The sequence below is a fragment of the Orycteropus afer genome, unplaced genomic scaffold (genome assembly GCF_000298275.1).
Source record: "Orycteropus afer afer isolate SDZICR_OR568_19922 unplaced genomic scaffold, OryAfe1.0 scaffold01234, whole genome shotgun sequence".
NCBI classification, from domain to species: domain Eukaryota; kingdom Metazoa; phylum Chordata; class Mammalia; order Tubulidentata; family Orycteropodidae; genus Orycteropus; species Orycteropus afer.
Genome location: NW_006922821.1, coordinates 66,457 through 79,725, shown reverse-complemented (window position 1 = coordinate 79,725; position 13,269 = coordinate 66,457). Strand labels below are relative to the sequence as shown.

General features: G+C 51.0%; 2 protein-coding genes across 2 annotated transcripts in view; one reads left to right on the top strand and one right to left on the bottom strand.

The window, feature by feature from the left end:
* NSDHL (NAD(P) dependent steroid dehydrogenase-like) overlaps positions 1–964 on the bottom strand; it is a 22,021-nt gene extending 21,057 nt beyond the window's left edge. Inside the window, exon 1 of the mRNA XM_042783454.1 lies at positions 893–964. Coding sequence (XP_042639388.1) covers positions 893–964 — 72 coding nt within the window. The remainder of the gene's footprint in view (positions 1–892) is intronic.
* Positions 965–3,424: 2,460 nt separating this feature from the next.
* On the top strand, positions 3,425–8,245 carry LOC103213049 (centrin-2). The gene is made up of 6 exons (XM_007958947.2): positions 3,425–3,534; positions 3,666–3,765; positions 4,876–5,034; positions 5,357–5,485; positions 7,626–7,763; positions 8,156–8,245. The coding sequence occupies exons 1-6, from the start codon at positions 3,425–3,427 to the stop codon at positions 8,243–8,245; spliced, it is 726 nt and encodes a 241-aa protein (XP_007957138.2).
* The last annotated feature ends 5,024 nt before the right edge of the window (positions 8,246–13,269 follow it).

Sequence of the window (13,269 nt, the reverse complement as noted above, 5' to 3'; positions counted from 1 at the left end):
GCAAACAAAAGACAGGCATATGAGCTGAACATTTATCTGAGGTAGATACACTCCTTGGAGAGAACAATCATGGGAGAAAGAAGGGCTGTGTATGCACAGGGAGACAGCTCAGGGGACAGGAGTGCATGGAGGGATGGACACAGGGAAGAGGTAACTATGGGGAAGAAGTGGGAGGGGAGCTGTTGCATTGGGGTAAATTGTAATCAATGTCATGAGACAAAAGTGTACGTGAACTGCTGTATGGAAAGTGAATTTGCTCTGTAAATTTTCACCCAAAAAATCATTAAAGGTCAATCAAGCCAAACCTTTGCGGATCTACACGAAGTCCCTCCATGAGGTCTGAAAACTACTGGACTCAATTCCTTAAAATCCCTTCTAAGACTTATGAGGTGCGACCTTAGGAGGCCTTGCAACTGCCGCTGTTATCCTCTGGGAACGTTTCTGCCATCACACCAAGAAGCCCAGGCTAGCCTGCTGGGAGGGCATACGGAAGCGAACCAAGGCACCCAAGTAATAGCCAATACTTACTGCCAGACACGCATGTGAGGCTAGCTTAGAACATACACCCCAGGAGATTCTCAGATGCCAGCAGCTGTATGAGTGAGCCTGGGGAAGACCACCCAGGGTCCCCTGGGTAGGCCCAACCCACATGCAGAATCATGACCAAAGCAATGGTGGCTGTTTGAAACTATCATGTTCTGATGTTTGTGACACAGCAGTGACAGATCCATCTTAAAGAAAGACATATGTCCTATATAAAGAAAATAATAAGCAACACTGAGTACCTTAATAAAGGCACTAAATACAACTGTTCATCAAGGTAAACCTAAACAACTAGCTGGTCCATACATGTCACCTGCTTCTGGTTAACAGTGTTTGTGTCAGTACTCACTTCAGGGATTTCCTTTGTCACCTGTGTCCGTGCGACCTGATCTCTTGTTTGCTCACGAGCGTCTTGTTCCATTTCGGCTCAAAATATGGTCTGGTCTGTGATCACCTTCCCTGTACTTAAAGACACACGGAGAGACAGACATTTCTATTGTATCAACAGAAACTTCTTTTGCCTGATAGTGTTTGCGTTTACGCCATCTCCTTTTGAGGAAAATAGAGACTACAGGAGAACCACACTAGAGCTACTTGAAGCAGCGGTCAACTAACAGTCATGTGGGGGGCTGCTCTCCACGTCACCAGACGCCAGCCCCTGCCAAGCAGAACTTGAAAACTCCCAGTGCAGGTGCCAGAGGCAGCACAGAGTTGCACAGGCACATTTGGGTTCTGATGTGGGCAAACTCAGAGCACCAACCACGCAGGCTGCTGGCTCAGGGCAGTCTGGCCTAAGGGCGACCCCAAGCTGGGTCCTAAAGGCCCTGTGCCTCTGCAACACCGCAGCCTCATCAGGTGACCTCGCTGGAGGTAGGACTGACAGGGAAAGCGTCAAATACGCCAGGACAGCTGGGAACCTGGTTCATTGATCAAAGGGGCAGAGGGCAGAAGGGTGGCGAACACTTCCACTGAAGGGGCCTTTGCCAGCCAAAGAAACTTGAGCTGAGTCCTCTGCCTCCCACCTCACTGGCCCAGAGTGGGTGTCCTGTCCACAGGCAGGGTAAGGGATGAGGCACAGGGCCAGTGTGTTCTGTGCCAAGTTGCATCCCAGTAAGTGAGTGAGATGGGGCGCAGGGTCAGGGGCATGCAGGGGCTTGTGTCAGGTTAGGGATTTACCTGTGGGGAGCTGGGGAGCCCCGAGCAGTGCGAGTAGGGGTGAGGGTTGCAATCGAATACAAACTTTGGCAAGATCACTCAGCCTGCAATGTGGAGAGTGATGTTAGCCAGGTCCAAGGCTCAAGGCCTTCCTAGTAGAGGGGTGACGAGAGCACATCACACTGCTAGATGCCAGGGAGATGTGATCTCATTCAACAGATGAGAAACCAAGACTCCGAGAGGCCAAGTGATTTGTTCAAGGTCACACAGCCAAGGCAAAATTTGTTCCTTACCACACACTGGGCTGCCATCCCATAGACTGCCTGGGAAATAGGGTGTGGAGCAACTTGAGGCTAGAAGGGGAAGTGTGGGGGTACGAAACCAGGCAGGGGCTCAGATACCAAGGGAAGGTGTCAGGACTCTATCCCTCAGTCATGGGAGCAGGGGTGCCATTGGGTGAGAGGTAGAAACAGGGAGGGTCCTCACTAGTCCTTCAAACTCAACCCTGATTTACCAAGCACCTAAAGCATGCCACTCACTGGCCATGGGACTGGAGTGCCAGCAGTGAACCAAAGCAAGACCTCTCCCTCTAGAGGAGGGTGACAAAAAACAGAATCAATATACAAAACAGTAGGTGAGAAGGCGGTCAGTGCTATGGGGGCTCGTGAGGGGCTGCAACACTGCAGCCTCATCAGGTGACCTCATTGGAGGTAGGACTGACAGGGAAAGCGTCAAATATGACAGGACAGTTGGGAACCTGGTTCACTGATCAAAGGGGCAGAGGGAAGAAGGGTGGCGAACACTTCCACTGAAGGGGCCTTTGCCAGCCAGAGAAACTTGAGCTGAGTCCTCTGCCTCCCACCTCATTGCCCCAGGGCTTGGAGGGGAAGTAGGGAGGGAGCGGGAGCCACCGAGTGCTATTCCACTGGGGGGACCCCAGCTCCCTTCTGCAGCTCATTTCACCTGACACCTTCGCACACGTCCCCTTCTCACATTCCGAACGGGCACCATACTTTCAAATTCCAGGAGACTTTGCTCTTAGCGGCGCCTCCGCCTGAAATGTTCCTGTCATCCTAGGCTCACACTGCCTTCACTCCTGTCAAAGACCGTTCCTTAGACCCCCAGCTCACCTTCCTGGGCTGCTTTTAGCCAGGCGAGAACTAGTGATCCTCTCTCGGAACCTGGTTTGGGGACTAGTCAGCTGGCTCAGCCTGGGGTGCTCTCCGGATCTGGAGCGGCAGGTATTGTGCTTCTAAGACCTAGCGGTCCGCACCTCGGGGGCTCTTAGGCTTGGTACGTCCCTTCCTCTCTCTAGGTCTCAGTTTCCCTGGGTAGACACGCCCGCTCCAACACGCAAGGTCACGGTCCGCTCGGCCCTCCGATCCTCTACCTAACCGAGCCTCAGGTCAGAAGGCCCCAGCCGGCCCGCCCCCCAGCCACTCACCGCCACTTTACCGCTCCGTCGACTCCCTGGCCGTCTCAGTTCGCTGGCCGCCCGCACAGAAAGCACCTCTGGTCCGCCACCACCCCTTTCTCCTCCCGCGTGAGGCCAGAATCGGCTGAGGCCCCTCCATCCACAGGATTGGCTCAGCTCGGCGCCGGGCCCGCCAATCGGCGCTCGTTGCGTGAACCTGACCAATCGTCCAGCCCTGGCTGGAGCGCGTCTTCTCCCCGCCCCCAGCTGGCGCGCGGGCAGGTTAATCCCACCCACTTTGGCTCTGTGCCAATGGGGAGCGGCGGCGGCGAGCGGCTACCAATGGGGAGCGGGGTCATGCGCGCAGGGGGCAGTGGGACATGTGTGTACGTCCGTTGCCGTAACAACGGCCATTGGAGTAGGTGAGCGATGGTAAGTGCAGGCAGTCTGGTCCTGGCCGGCGCTTACTGAGGCTCAGGGCTCTCACACCCGGCGGATCGCGGGGCCTCTGCTGCGCATTCCTGAGCTTCTGCGCACCCTTCTTCCTCTGAAGCGTGTTCCGGAAGGGTAGGGTCGAGACACTGGCCTCCCCGCTGGGTCCCTCTTCTGTCCGCTTCCTGCCTTTGCCCACAGCCGGCCTGACCCTCCGATCGGTTTCCCCCGGCCTCCCCAGCCTCCTCGTTGACTGTTCCTCGGCAGGAATAACTTGAGTTTCCCGCAGGCCTCGACCTCACTCAGACCGTGGCCTACTGCCAAAGTTTCCGGACAGAGTTGGTGGGGGGGAGTTCCATTCTTATTTAACACGAATTTAAAAATTTAAATACAGAGACATTGGTGAACCGCTTTGAGCTTTTTGGAGAAGTCATGAGGTGCCTAGTGGGTTTACTTTCATGAATTGATACGACAGAACAGAAATCTTTACAAGTTAGTTAAATTTGTCAAATGTAACCAGAAAGTTAAAGTGCTTAGAGGAACGTGGAGGACTGTTAGTGGGCATTGTAAGGCCACTTCCAAACTAGAATTCCCCAGTCATCTAGAACTGATTTACACAGGCAGCCCTTTGGCTAGCTCTCTTTGGGGTGATTTTCAGTAAGAAGCATCCAAAAGAATAAGAGATCCCCTTGCCTCTAGAAACAATGGTAAATAAGGAGTGTTTGGTGGGGAGGGGGTATGGGGTGGGGAGGTGAAGCACAGAGGGCTAACTCTCCCAGGATTCCCTTCAGAATCAGCTAACACTTGTCAAGCACCTCTGTGGACCACAAGAGGATCGGGCCCTGTCCTTAGATGGGGTAGCAAATGTCTTTGCCACAGTGGTCTCTTGAGGGTTTTCAGTTCCACTGTAAAGATGAGGATGTTGAGAGTTACAAAGCTAGTAAGGAACTTTGTCTTGAAAGTCATTCTTCTTCCAGTAAACCCTGTTAGCTCTCCTCTGAAGCAAAACTTTGGAACTGGTAGTATTTTTAGAATAGATACGGTTGTCCTAAGGTCCCTGGGTGGTGCCATCAGTTGTGTTCATCTATCAACCTTCAGGTAGGTGATTGGAACCCACCCAGTGATATGGGAGAAAGGCCTGGCAATGTGCATCAGTCAAGGCCACACCCAAGAGACCCCTCTGGGACAATTCTCTGTATCACATCGGGTCTCCATGAGTCAGGGGCTGACTCGATGGCACCGGGTTGGGTTTTGTGGTTGTCTGTAACTCTCATATGTAAAACAGGAACTATATTACCTACTGCTGAGCTCGTGTGTTTGTATGTCTAAAGGCCTGCAACTTTAAGAAGGCAAACATGGCATCGACTTCACAGCGAAAGAGGATGAGTTCTAAGCCTGAGCTCACTGAAGAGCAGAGGCAGGAAATCCGTGAAGCCTTCGATCTCTTTGATGCCGATGGAAGTGGCACCATTGATGTCAAAGAACTTAAGGCAAGCATTCTCATTCCTGCTGTAGTGCCCTGCCCTTCTCTGCCTCTTCCTCCTCTCCCTGTCTTCATTTAGATCCACATTGTTTTTCCTGCCAAAAATATCAGGGGAGGACAGACTTTGGTTTGGGGCTTTTTCCCTACTGTTTTTACCTACCTCAAGTGTTACTGAATAAAATTGATTGCAGATATCAGGTCAATGCTATAGTTCCCCAGTCATTTTAATATCATATCAGATGTGCCTTAGTGCTCTCAACACTGCCACTTCTGTTCCTGCTGGGTCTGAATTGGCATACTGTGATGGGGTCCATTTTTTTTCTTGGTAGGTGGCAATGAGGGCCCTGGGCTTTGAGCCCAAGAAGGAAGAGATCAAGAAAATGACCTGCGAAATTGATAAAGAAGGTACAGGAAAAATGAACTTCGGTGATTTTTTGACTGTGATGACTCAGAAAATGGTAAGTTAGCTAAGTTGTCAGCATATTGTCTGTAGTGGTGGATGAATTTGAATCTAGACAGGGAAGGAAATTACTTCATTCAAGTAAAGGCAATAAACTCTGGTGAGTTTATCTGATAAAGGATAGCATTTCACACTGAGAATCAGGCTGCTTAGCCTCTCCTTGGCTTTCTTTAAGGCCAGAGTCAAGGAGAAGTCATTTTATCCTTTGTAAGATAATGGATCTCTCTCCAACCGAGAGGTCAATGTTATAACCACATGCAGTTTAAACAACAACCACTTGTGATCTTGAAATGTCTCACACTCTTACAGTGCAAAGTGCCTGCCTACCATTCAAATTTTATTATTCAAAATTAGGCCCCCTCCACTTTAAGCCCTCCTACCAAAGTTTAATCAAAGTCTGCACACTTTGAAATTCAGCATTCTTCTCTCCAGTTTTTCCTTCTGGTCCACCTCAGCCTGAGGGGTGCATGTGTAAGCCTGCAGAATCAGCACTGGTGCTGTGGTTCTTCCCAGTCTCTTGGGTATCACTCTTTGAAAGGCCCCAAGAGGTCAAGTGAACATAAGACATCTCCTCACCGTCCATCGCACTCCCCTGAGTCCTCTCCCATAGGAAGCAGTCCCATTGGGCCACATCAGTGTCCTGGCTCCTCTGTGGAGTGTCTCCTCTCCCCTGTACTTGCTGTCCCAGGCACAGGCCCCAGGGCACAGGCTGTCCCTCAGTCTCCCTCTGGTAATTCTGTTGTTTGGCCATTGTCTCATCATACCCACGCTTGCTTTGTGGCCCAATCAGGGAGCTCAGCATTCTGTAACCACTGAACCAAGCTGAGTCGGTGTTAAGGTTGCTTCCCAGAGGGCTCTGTGTAGGGGCCTCTCATCCTTAGCCAGGGGCAGGTGTCTTCCAGGAATGTTTGGGGTGTGGGCTCTTTCTCTGTTTGCCTCTCAGTGTTCTAATAACAAGTGACAGAACCCTCTGGCCGGTGGGCGGGCTCCCTGACTTGTTACACCGGGATTCTAGCATTTTTCCCTAAGGGGATCCCTGGTCCACCTGCTTAAGGAGTATGTTTCCCCTTATTTTAATTCCACCCACTGCTCCAACATTTTTAAAAGGAGTCCAGTTCCTCCTTTGGTGTTTCAGTCCTACTCCTTGATGTTTCATTTTTAGCCTTTCGCTCCTCTGCGTGCTGTTGGATCTCCTGTGACATGGGGCCTGTGGCATAAAGGCTATCCCTAAGGTGGGGCAGAGGGTTAGGGGATGAATCCAAGAAGGTAACCCCCCCAGACTCTTCCTTGGCTTCCGAATGGGAGAAAGTTCTGAACAAGGGGAAGAGGAGCATACCTGGGCGGTGGTGTAGACACACCCCGCTGTGGTCATGGGTACTGAGCAGCTAAGGCCAGGGCCCTTGGAGGCCCGCAGCCCCACCCACTCAGACAGTCTCACCAGCCGCGGGTGCAGGTGGCAGCCACGCTGAGAGGCTTGCCCTCCTTCCCCAACAAGTCCTTGTGCCAGTTTCTCCCGCTGCCTTGGCTTTCAGGATTAGTTTTCATGTGCTGCTGCCACAGAAGCACCACAAGAGGGTGCTGTTTACACACAAATACATGTCTTCCCGGTGTAGGAAGCCGGAAGTCTGCAGTCGGGGCTCCAGGGGAAGACGTGGCTCTTTTCCACGGCTGGTGCTTGGTGGCCTTCAGGTGACCTGGCATCTCTCTTCCCCCATCTCTGCTGCTTTGCTTTTTCGCTCCATCTGCTCCTTTTGTAGCCCAAGAGAGATGGACTCCAGACACATCGTATGCAGCTCCTGTCTCATGAATATAGCAAAGACAGCTCATTCCCAGATGGGATTCTAGCCATAGCTCTAGGAGTTCAGATTTACAACCTTTATTTTGGGGGATGCAATTCCATCCATAACACACAGCGAGGAGACCCCTCTTCCTTCTGAACTCTGAACCTGATGGAGAGCAGATTTCACTTTGGTTGGAAAGCCTGGTTTGGCCCTGAGGCCCAAATAGGCTTCCAAAGACTTGACCCAAGTCCAGGCTTGAGTCAAGTTATTGAAGAAGAGGATGTTGGGCTGTCGCGGGGCTGTCGGGGTAATGGGCGACCATGCACTCTCCTCATGCGCCCTTCTGTTCTTGTTAAGTCTGAGAAAGACACCAAAGAAGAAATCCTAAAAGCTTTCAAGCTCTTCGATGATGATGAAACCGGGAAGATATCTTTCAAAAACCTGAAGCGTGTGGCCAAGGAGTTGGGTGAGAACCTCACTGATGAGGAGCTGCAGGTCTGTATGGCATCTTGGTCTCAGTCCCTTTCCCTGCTGTGAGTGCTTCTTTCAAGGCAAACGTGTGTGCTGTTGTCCCTCTGCCCCGCTTAAGTTCTCCTTTGATAACCTGACAAATCTCTGGACCCCCTTCCCCATTCCACGCCCTGTTTTAGTTTCAGGACTCCCCAACTCCACCCCAGTAAGGATCATCTTGGCCCTCCCTTCCATTGATAATGCTTGTGACCGAGGGGGTCTTGGTTTGCAAAGACCTTTGCAAGAACCGAGCTATCACAGAATGGTCATATTTTGACAGTGAATGAGGGACTCCATGGTCTAGTCACGTAGTGTTAGGAGCAGCCTTTCCGTTGTGGTTACGATTTACCCTAGCCTGACTCCTTGCCGTGGCACAGGAAATGATCGATGAGGCGGATCGGGACGGGGACGGAGAAGTCAGCGAGCAGGAGTTCCTGCGGATCATGAAGAAGACCAGCCTCTACTAACTAGATCCAGTGCCTGCGGCGTGGGAGGACTCTGGAGAATACCAACTTCTCCCCCGACTGACCCCTTAGATAACTTCAGTACCAACCTCGAGTCTCTTTCCTCCTTTTGAATGTCTTCTTTGATGTTAAGGTTCTTTGTAACATGACCCACTGATTGCCTTCCCTGAAGCAGAACTAGAGCACATTAGAATGGAGAAGAGGGGGCACATGCTTTCGCCCACCTGCCCTTCGGCCTTGCATTGCTTCCCTCTTTTCCTGCATTTCCGTGGACTTCCAGACACAGAATAGCTGCCCCCGCTTCACCTCTTTAGTGGCTCTCGTCTTTAGTTGACACCAGACCATAGTGTTCTCTTTTTTAAAACCTGGTCAACTCACCCACTGGCATTCCAATGACTGATGCTCTTTGTTTTGTCTTAAAAATAAACCCTTTCTTGTTCTGAGTGTTTTATTTTCTAAGCACGAGTTCTTTAACCTTGACTTGGCGTTTAATCTTCTCAGCCCTCACTTGGAAGGCAGCCTGGTAAATAAAGAGCTCCTTACCAGCCCATGGATGTCGGCACCTAGTTCTTCACCATTTTCTTGGCTTGAATTGTCTCAGGTCTTGGGGACCTGTCTGTTTGTGAAACCAGTAGAGTTTCCATTTCGCCTAAATGATGTGCTAAAAGTCCTTTTGGCAAAGTGTGGCTGGGAGAGTCTCCGTGGTGAACTGTGCTGGGACTAATGTAGAGACCCCAAATTGGGGTGCCACTCAGTTGAACTCAGCCACACTATACTGAGTTAATTTGCTCATGGTATCTCTTAGGAGCTCTGGAGTTGGGTCAGACCGAATCACCTCTGGGAGCCCCAATCGTGGCCCTGAATGGGATGAACCAGCAGGAGGTACAAGTGCTGGTGCGAGGCCTTCCAGTGTCTGCCCCTGGAGGGTGGGGAGCAACAGGAAAGAGCACCAAGGCTGGGATGCTTGTTCATGCCCACGGGCATGGGGAGAATGGCCCTGCATGCATCCTGACCCCAGCCATGGGCTTGCCAGATTCAGGACCCCCAGGTGACTGAATTTCAGATAAACAACACGTAATAGTGTCAATATGCCCCACTCAGACTTTTTGATAGGTGTTCTTTGTTAATGTGGACATTCCCATGCTGTATTCTACCTCACAATCCCACCTGGGAGGTATGGTGAAGAGCCATGCCCTGGGCCTCCACCAGAGTCTGGAGCTGCCAGCACCTCTGCACTGCCCACAGGAGCCTTTTGGAGGTGGCTTTTGGGGAACCGCGGGGGAAGTGCACAGAGGCACCTCAGCCCTGGCTTCCCACATGGGCCTGCCACTCCTTGAGTGGTGCAAGCCGCTACTTCTCCAGGGCCCTTGGATCCCTTGTGCAGGATGACATCAAATGGAATTCAGCAGGAAGAGCCTAACCTGTAAGGTGCTCGCAAAGGGGGTGTTTCAGAGATGTTCCTTCTCGTTTGTAAGCTTTGTTGTGGTTCTCCTGGAAGCCTCATTGTTGGATGTGGACATGTGAAGCTTTTAGAATGAACTGTAGACAGCAGTTTTTGGGAGAATCTGGCCCACATTGCGTTGGTGCTTTCTAGTAAACTCACATGATCTCAGCAGAATGGAAAGACTGGACTCTCTCCCACTTCACTGGAAACTTTATTGCCTTCTGCTTAATGTTGCCCTGTGTGAAATAAGGTCTTTCCGGGGTCTCAGGGACAGAGAGCACGGCAGGTAACACGTGGATGAAAAGCAGCCATTGGCAGGCTGGTTTGCAGTTGTTCAGAGGAGACAATGGGGACAGAGATGGACCAGAGGTAGAGGGGACGGAGGAGCAGAGGTCAGTGCAAGTGGGTCTGGGCCAGAAAGGTGGAGGGGCAGGGTGGGGGTCATGGTTGAAATGTGGCTGGACAAAACACGTAGGAGTTGGGGGGGGGCTTCCAGGGAGCAGATGTCAGTTCACGTAGGGTGTGCCAAGAGGTGTTGGGAGTTGAGTAGGTTCAGACAGGTCGTAGAGGTCAGTGCACAGGGCCTGGACCAGATTGCAGTAGGGAGGTGGAAGAAGCAGCAGGAGGCAATTCATGTGGGGAACGGTGGGGGTGGGGGGTGGGATAGAGGCCAGGAGTTGACAGAGGCCAGCACAGGGAGGGTGGACCAGAGAGGTGCTGGAGGAATGGAGGGTGGTGTGGAGGGAGAGGGAGCCGAGGTGGGATTTGGACCAGAGGGAGCAGAGATTGATTCGTGGGGGTTGAAAAAGAGAAGGAGCTGGAAGGGTGTGTGTGTGGGGGGGGGTGAGGAGGGAGAGGGAACAGAGCCGGCTTCCTGTGGGAGGAGCTGAGAGGCACTGGGAAAGCAGAGGAGCAGAGAGCAGTTGATGGAGGCTAGAGGAGAGCTGCAGGCCGGGGGCAGAGAGGCAATACAGGCCAGTTCGCGTTGGGCCTTGTGGGCCTCCTTGATAAATCAGGGACACACTTAGCGTTCTTGAAAGAACTGTTCCGTGATGTAGACTTTTCCTTGCTCCACAGTGTTAGGACTGCTATGAATTGCTGCACTCTGTTGGTAGACATACTTGGGCTTGATACAAATAGACTTTGTTTAAGGCAGTTGTTTAAAGAAAGGAGGCAGTTCAAGTTCAATGGCACTGAAGGGTTGAAATGCAGATTGACTTCCCTAGGTGGCTTCTTGAGGTCCTTTTCACCTTCTAACAGATTTTACACTTCTTGTTTTTAGCTCTTTGGATATTAAAAGTCTATAATGGCTGAGACAACACCAAAGAAAATGCATGTTTTATACCATTTTTCTTGGGTAACCACTTCTTTGGAAAGTCTAGTAGCTAGATCATGAGGTGGATGGATTGCATTGTGCCCCCAAAAAAGACATGTTGAAGTCCTGAGCCTGGTAGCTGTGAAAGTGACCTCATTTGGAAATAGAGTCTTTGTAGATGTTCTCAGTTAACAGGAGGCCAGACTGGAGGAGTTGCTGTTGTTGTTGGGTGCCAGTGAGTTGGCTCTGACACATGGCGACCCTATTTATGACAGAACAAAAACCTGCCTGGTCTGCACCAGCCTCACAATCCGTGCTGTGCCTGAGCCCATCGTGGCAGCCACCGTGTCAATCCATCTTGCTGAGGGCCTTCCCCTTTTTTGCTGACCCTCCACTTTACCAAGCATGACTTCCTTCTCCAGGGAATGGTCCTTTCTGACAACATGACCAAAGTAGGTGAGATGAAGTCTGGGCAATCTCGCTTCCAAGGAGCATTCCAGGCTGCGCTTCTTCCAGGACAGATCTGGTAGTTCTTCTGGCAGTCCATGCGACTTTCAATGTTCTTCATTGATACCACAACTCAAAAGCATCAACTTGTCTTCAGTCCTCCCTATTGGTTGTCCAGCCCTCACATGCATATGAGGCGATTGAAAATACCACGGCTTGAGTTAGGCACACCTTAGTCTTCAGAGAGACATTTGTTCTTCGGCACTTTGACGAGGCCTTTTGCAGCAGATTTGCCCCGTGCAATATGTCTGACGTCTTCACTGCTGCTTCCATTGGTGTTGATAGGAGATACGAGTAATAGGAAACCTTTACTTCAATCTTTTTCTCCATTGATTGTAATGCTGCTTATTGGTCTGGTTGTGAGGATTTTTTTTTTCTTTTGCTTGAACACAAAGGAGTTTATTCTCTTACAGTCTGGAAGCTTTAAGTCTGAGTTCAAAGTGCCAGGCTCTAGGGGCTGGGTGAAAGCCCCTCAGCCTTGGGCTTCAGCTCTGCCTCCAGCTCCCGGCCCACTGAAGCTAGAGGCTTTTCTTCACTCAGACAGCTGCTGGCTGCCGAGGCTGCCAAGCCCAAGGTTGACAAGGAAAATGGCACAGTCCCGATGTTAGCAAATCACATGGCAGGGCATTAATTCAAGTCCGGATTTTCGTTTTCTTGATGTTGAGGTGTAATCCATAGTGAAGACTGTAGTTTTTTTTTATATTCATCAGTAAGTGCTTCAAGTCATCTTCACTTTCAGCAAGCAAGGTGTGTCATCTGCATATCTCAGATTGTTAATGAGTCTTCCTTCAGTCCTGATGGCACGTTCTTCTTTGTGTAGTTCAGCCTCTCGGATTATTTGCTCAGCATACAGACTGGAGTAGTGTGGGTCCTAATCCCTTCTGTGTGGTGTCCTATAAGAGAGGAGGAGACAGACAGAGGAAGGATGCTGTGTGAAGATGCCTCTACAAGCCAGAGAAGCCCTGGGCTCCCAGAAGCTGAGAGAGACAGGATGAATCTGCTTCGAGAACTTCCAGAGAGAGCCTGGCTCTGCTGACATCCTGACTTTGGGCTTCTAGCCTCCAGCACCAAGACAGAATGCATTCTTGTTGTTTGAACCCACCCTGTTTATGGTACTCTTTGCATCAGCTGCTGGAAGCTGAGACATGAGATCAGAACCCAGGTCTTTCACGGAGCCTGGTTTGCAGCTGGGCGCATCTCCATCAGTTACTGGGAGATGTTTCTCTAAAGTTAAACCTACCTTCAGAGATAAAATAGCTGAGAGTGCTGACCTTCCAACCACAAACTTCAAGCACCAGGCTCTGTTGGCTCACCTTTGGCCAACTCCAAACTCAACCCCAGGCCAGTGCTTTTGCTCTCAAGGGAGTTGGGGGTGTCCACCACAGCCCTGGCTTCTCAACTTCACCTTACAACTTCACCTTTGTCACGTTTTCAGTTACTAGAATTTTTGGTAGCACACTCAATGGGAGTGGGAGACTCTCAACATTAAACATTTGAATGACATTTCCAACTCAGTCACTACTCCATTCTTCACTGCCACCCTTCCACATGCCTAGAACCGCTCACGGCCTTGCTGCCGCTCTCCCACGAAGCCAAGTTCTCCCACAGTCCAGGAACCACCATGTTTTTGAGCCCCAAGTTGCCATTGTGATGATGTTGTTGACTTTTACCGGAGCTCTGTGACCCGGGAAATGCCTCCATCCTCGGTGTCCCGGAGAATGGCTAACCGAAGTAATGGTCCCCTCAGTCTGACTCAATGCA

Bases quoted from the DNA above. Each gene is read 5' to 3' on its own strand.
- LOC103213049 (XM_007958947.2), top strand. From the start codon at position 3,425: ATGGGGAGCGGCGGCGGCGAGCGGCTACCAATGGGGAGCGGGGTCATG. The intron at 3,535-3,665 runs GTGAGCGATGGT...CTTCCTCTGAAG, and splicing joins AACAACGGCCATTGGAGTAG to CGTGTTCCGGAAGGGTAGGG. The intron at 5,035-5,356 runs GCAAGCATTCTC...TTTTCTTGGTAG, and splicing joins TTGATGTCAAAGAACTTAAG to GTGGCAATGAGGGCCCTGGG.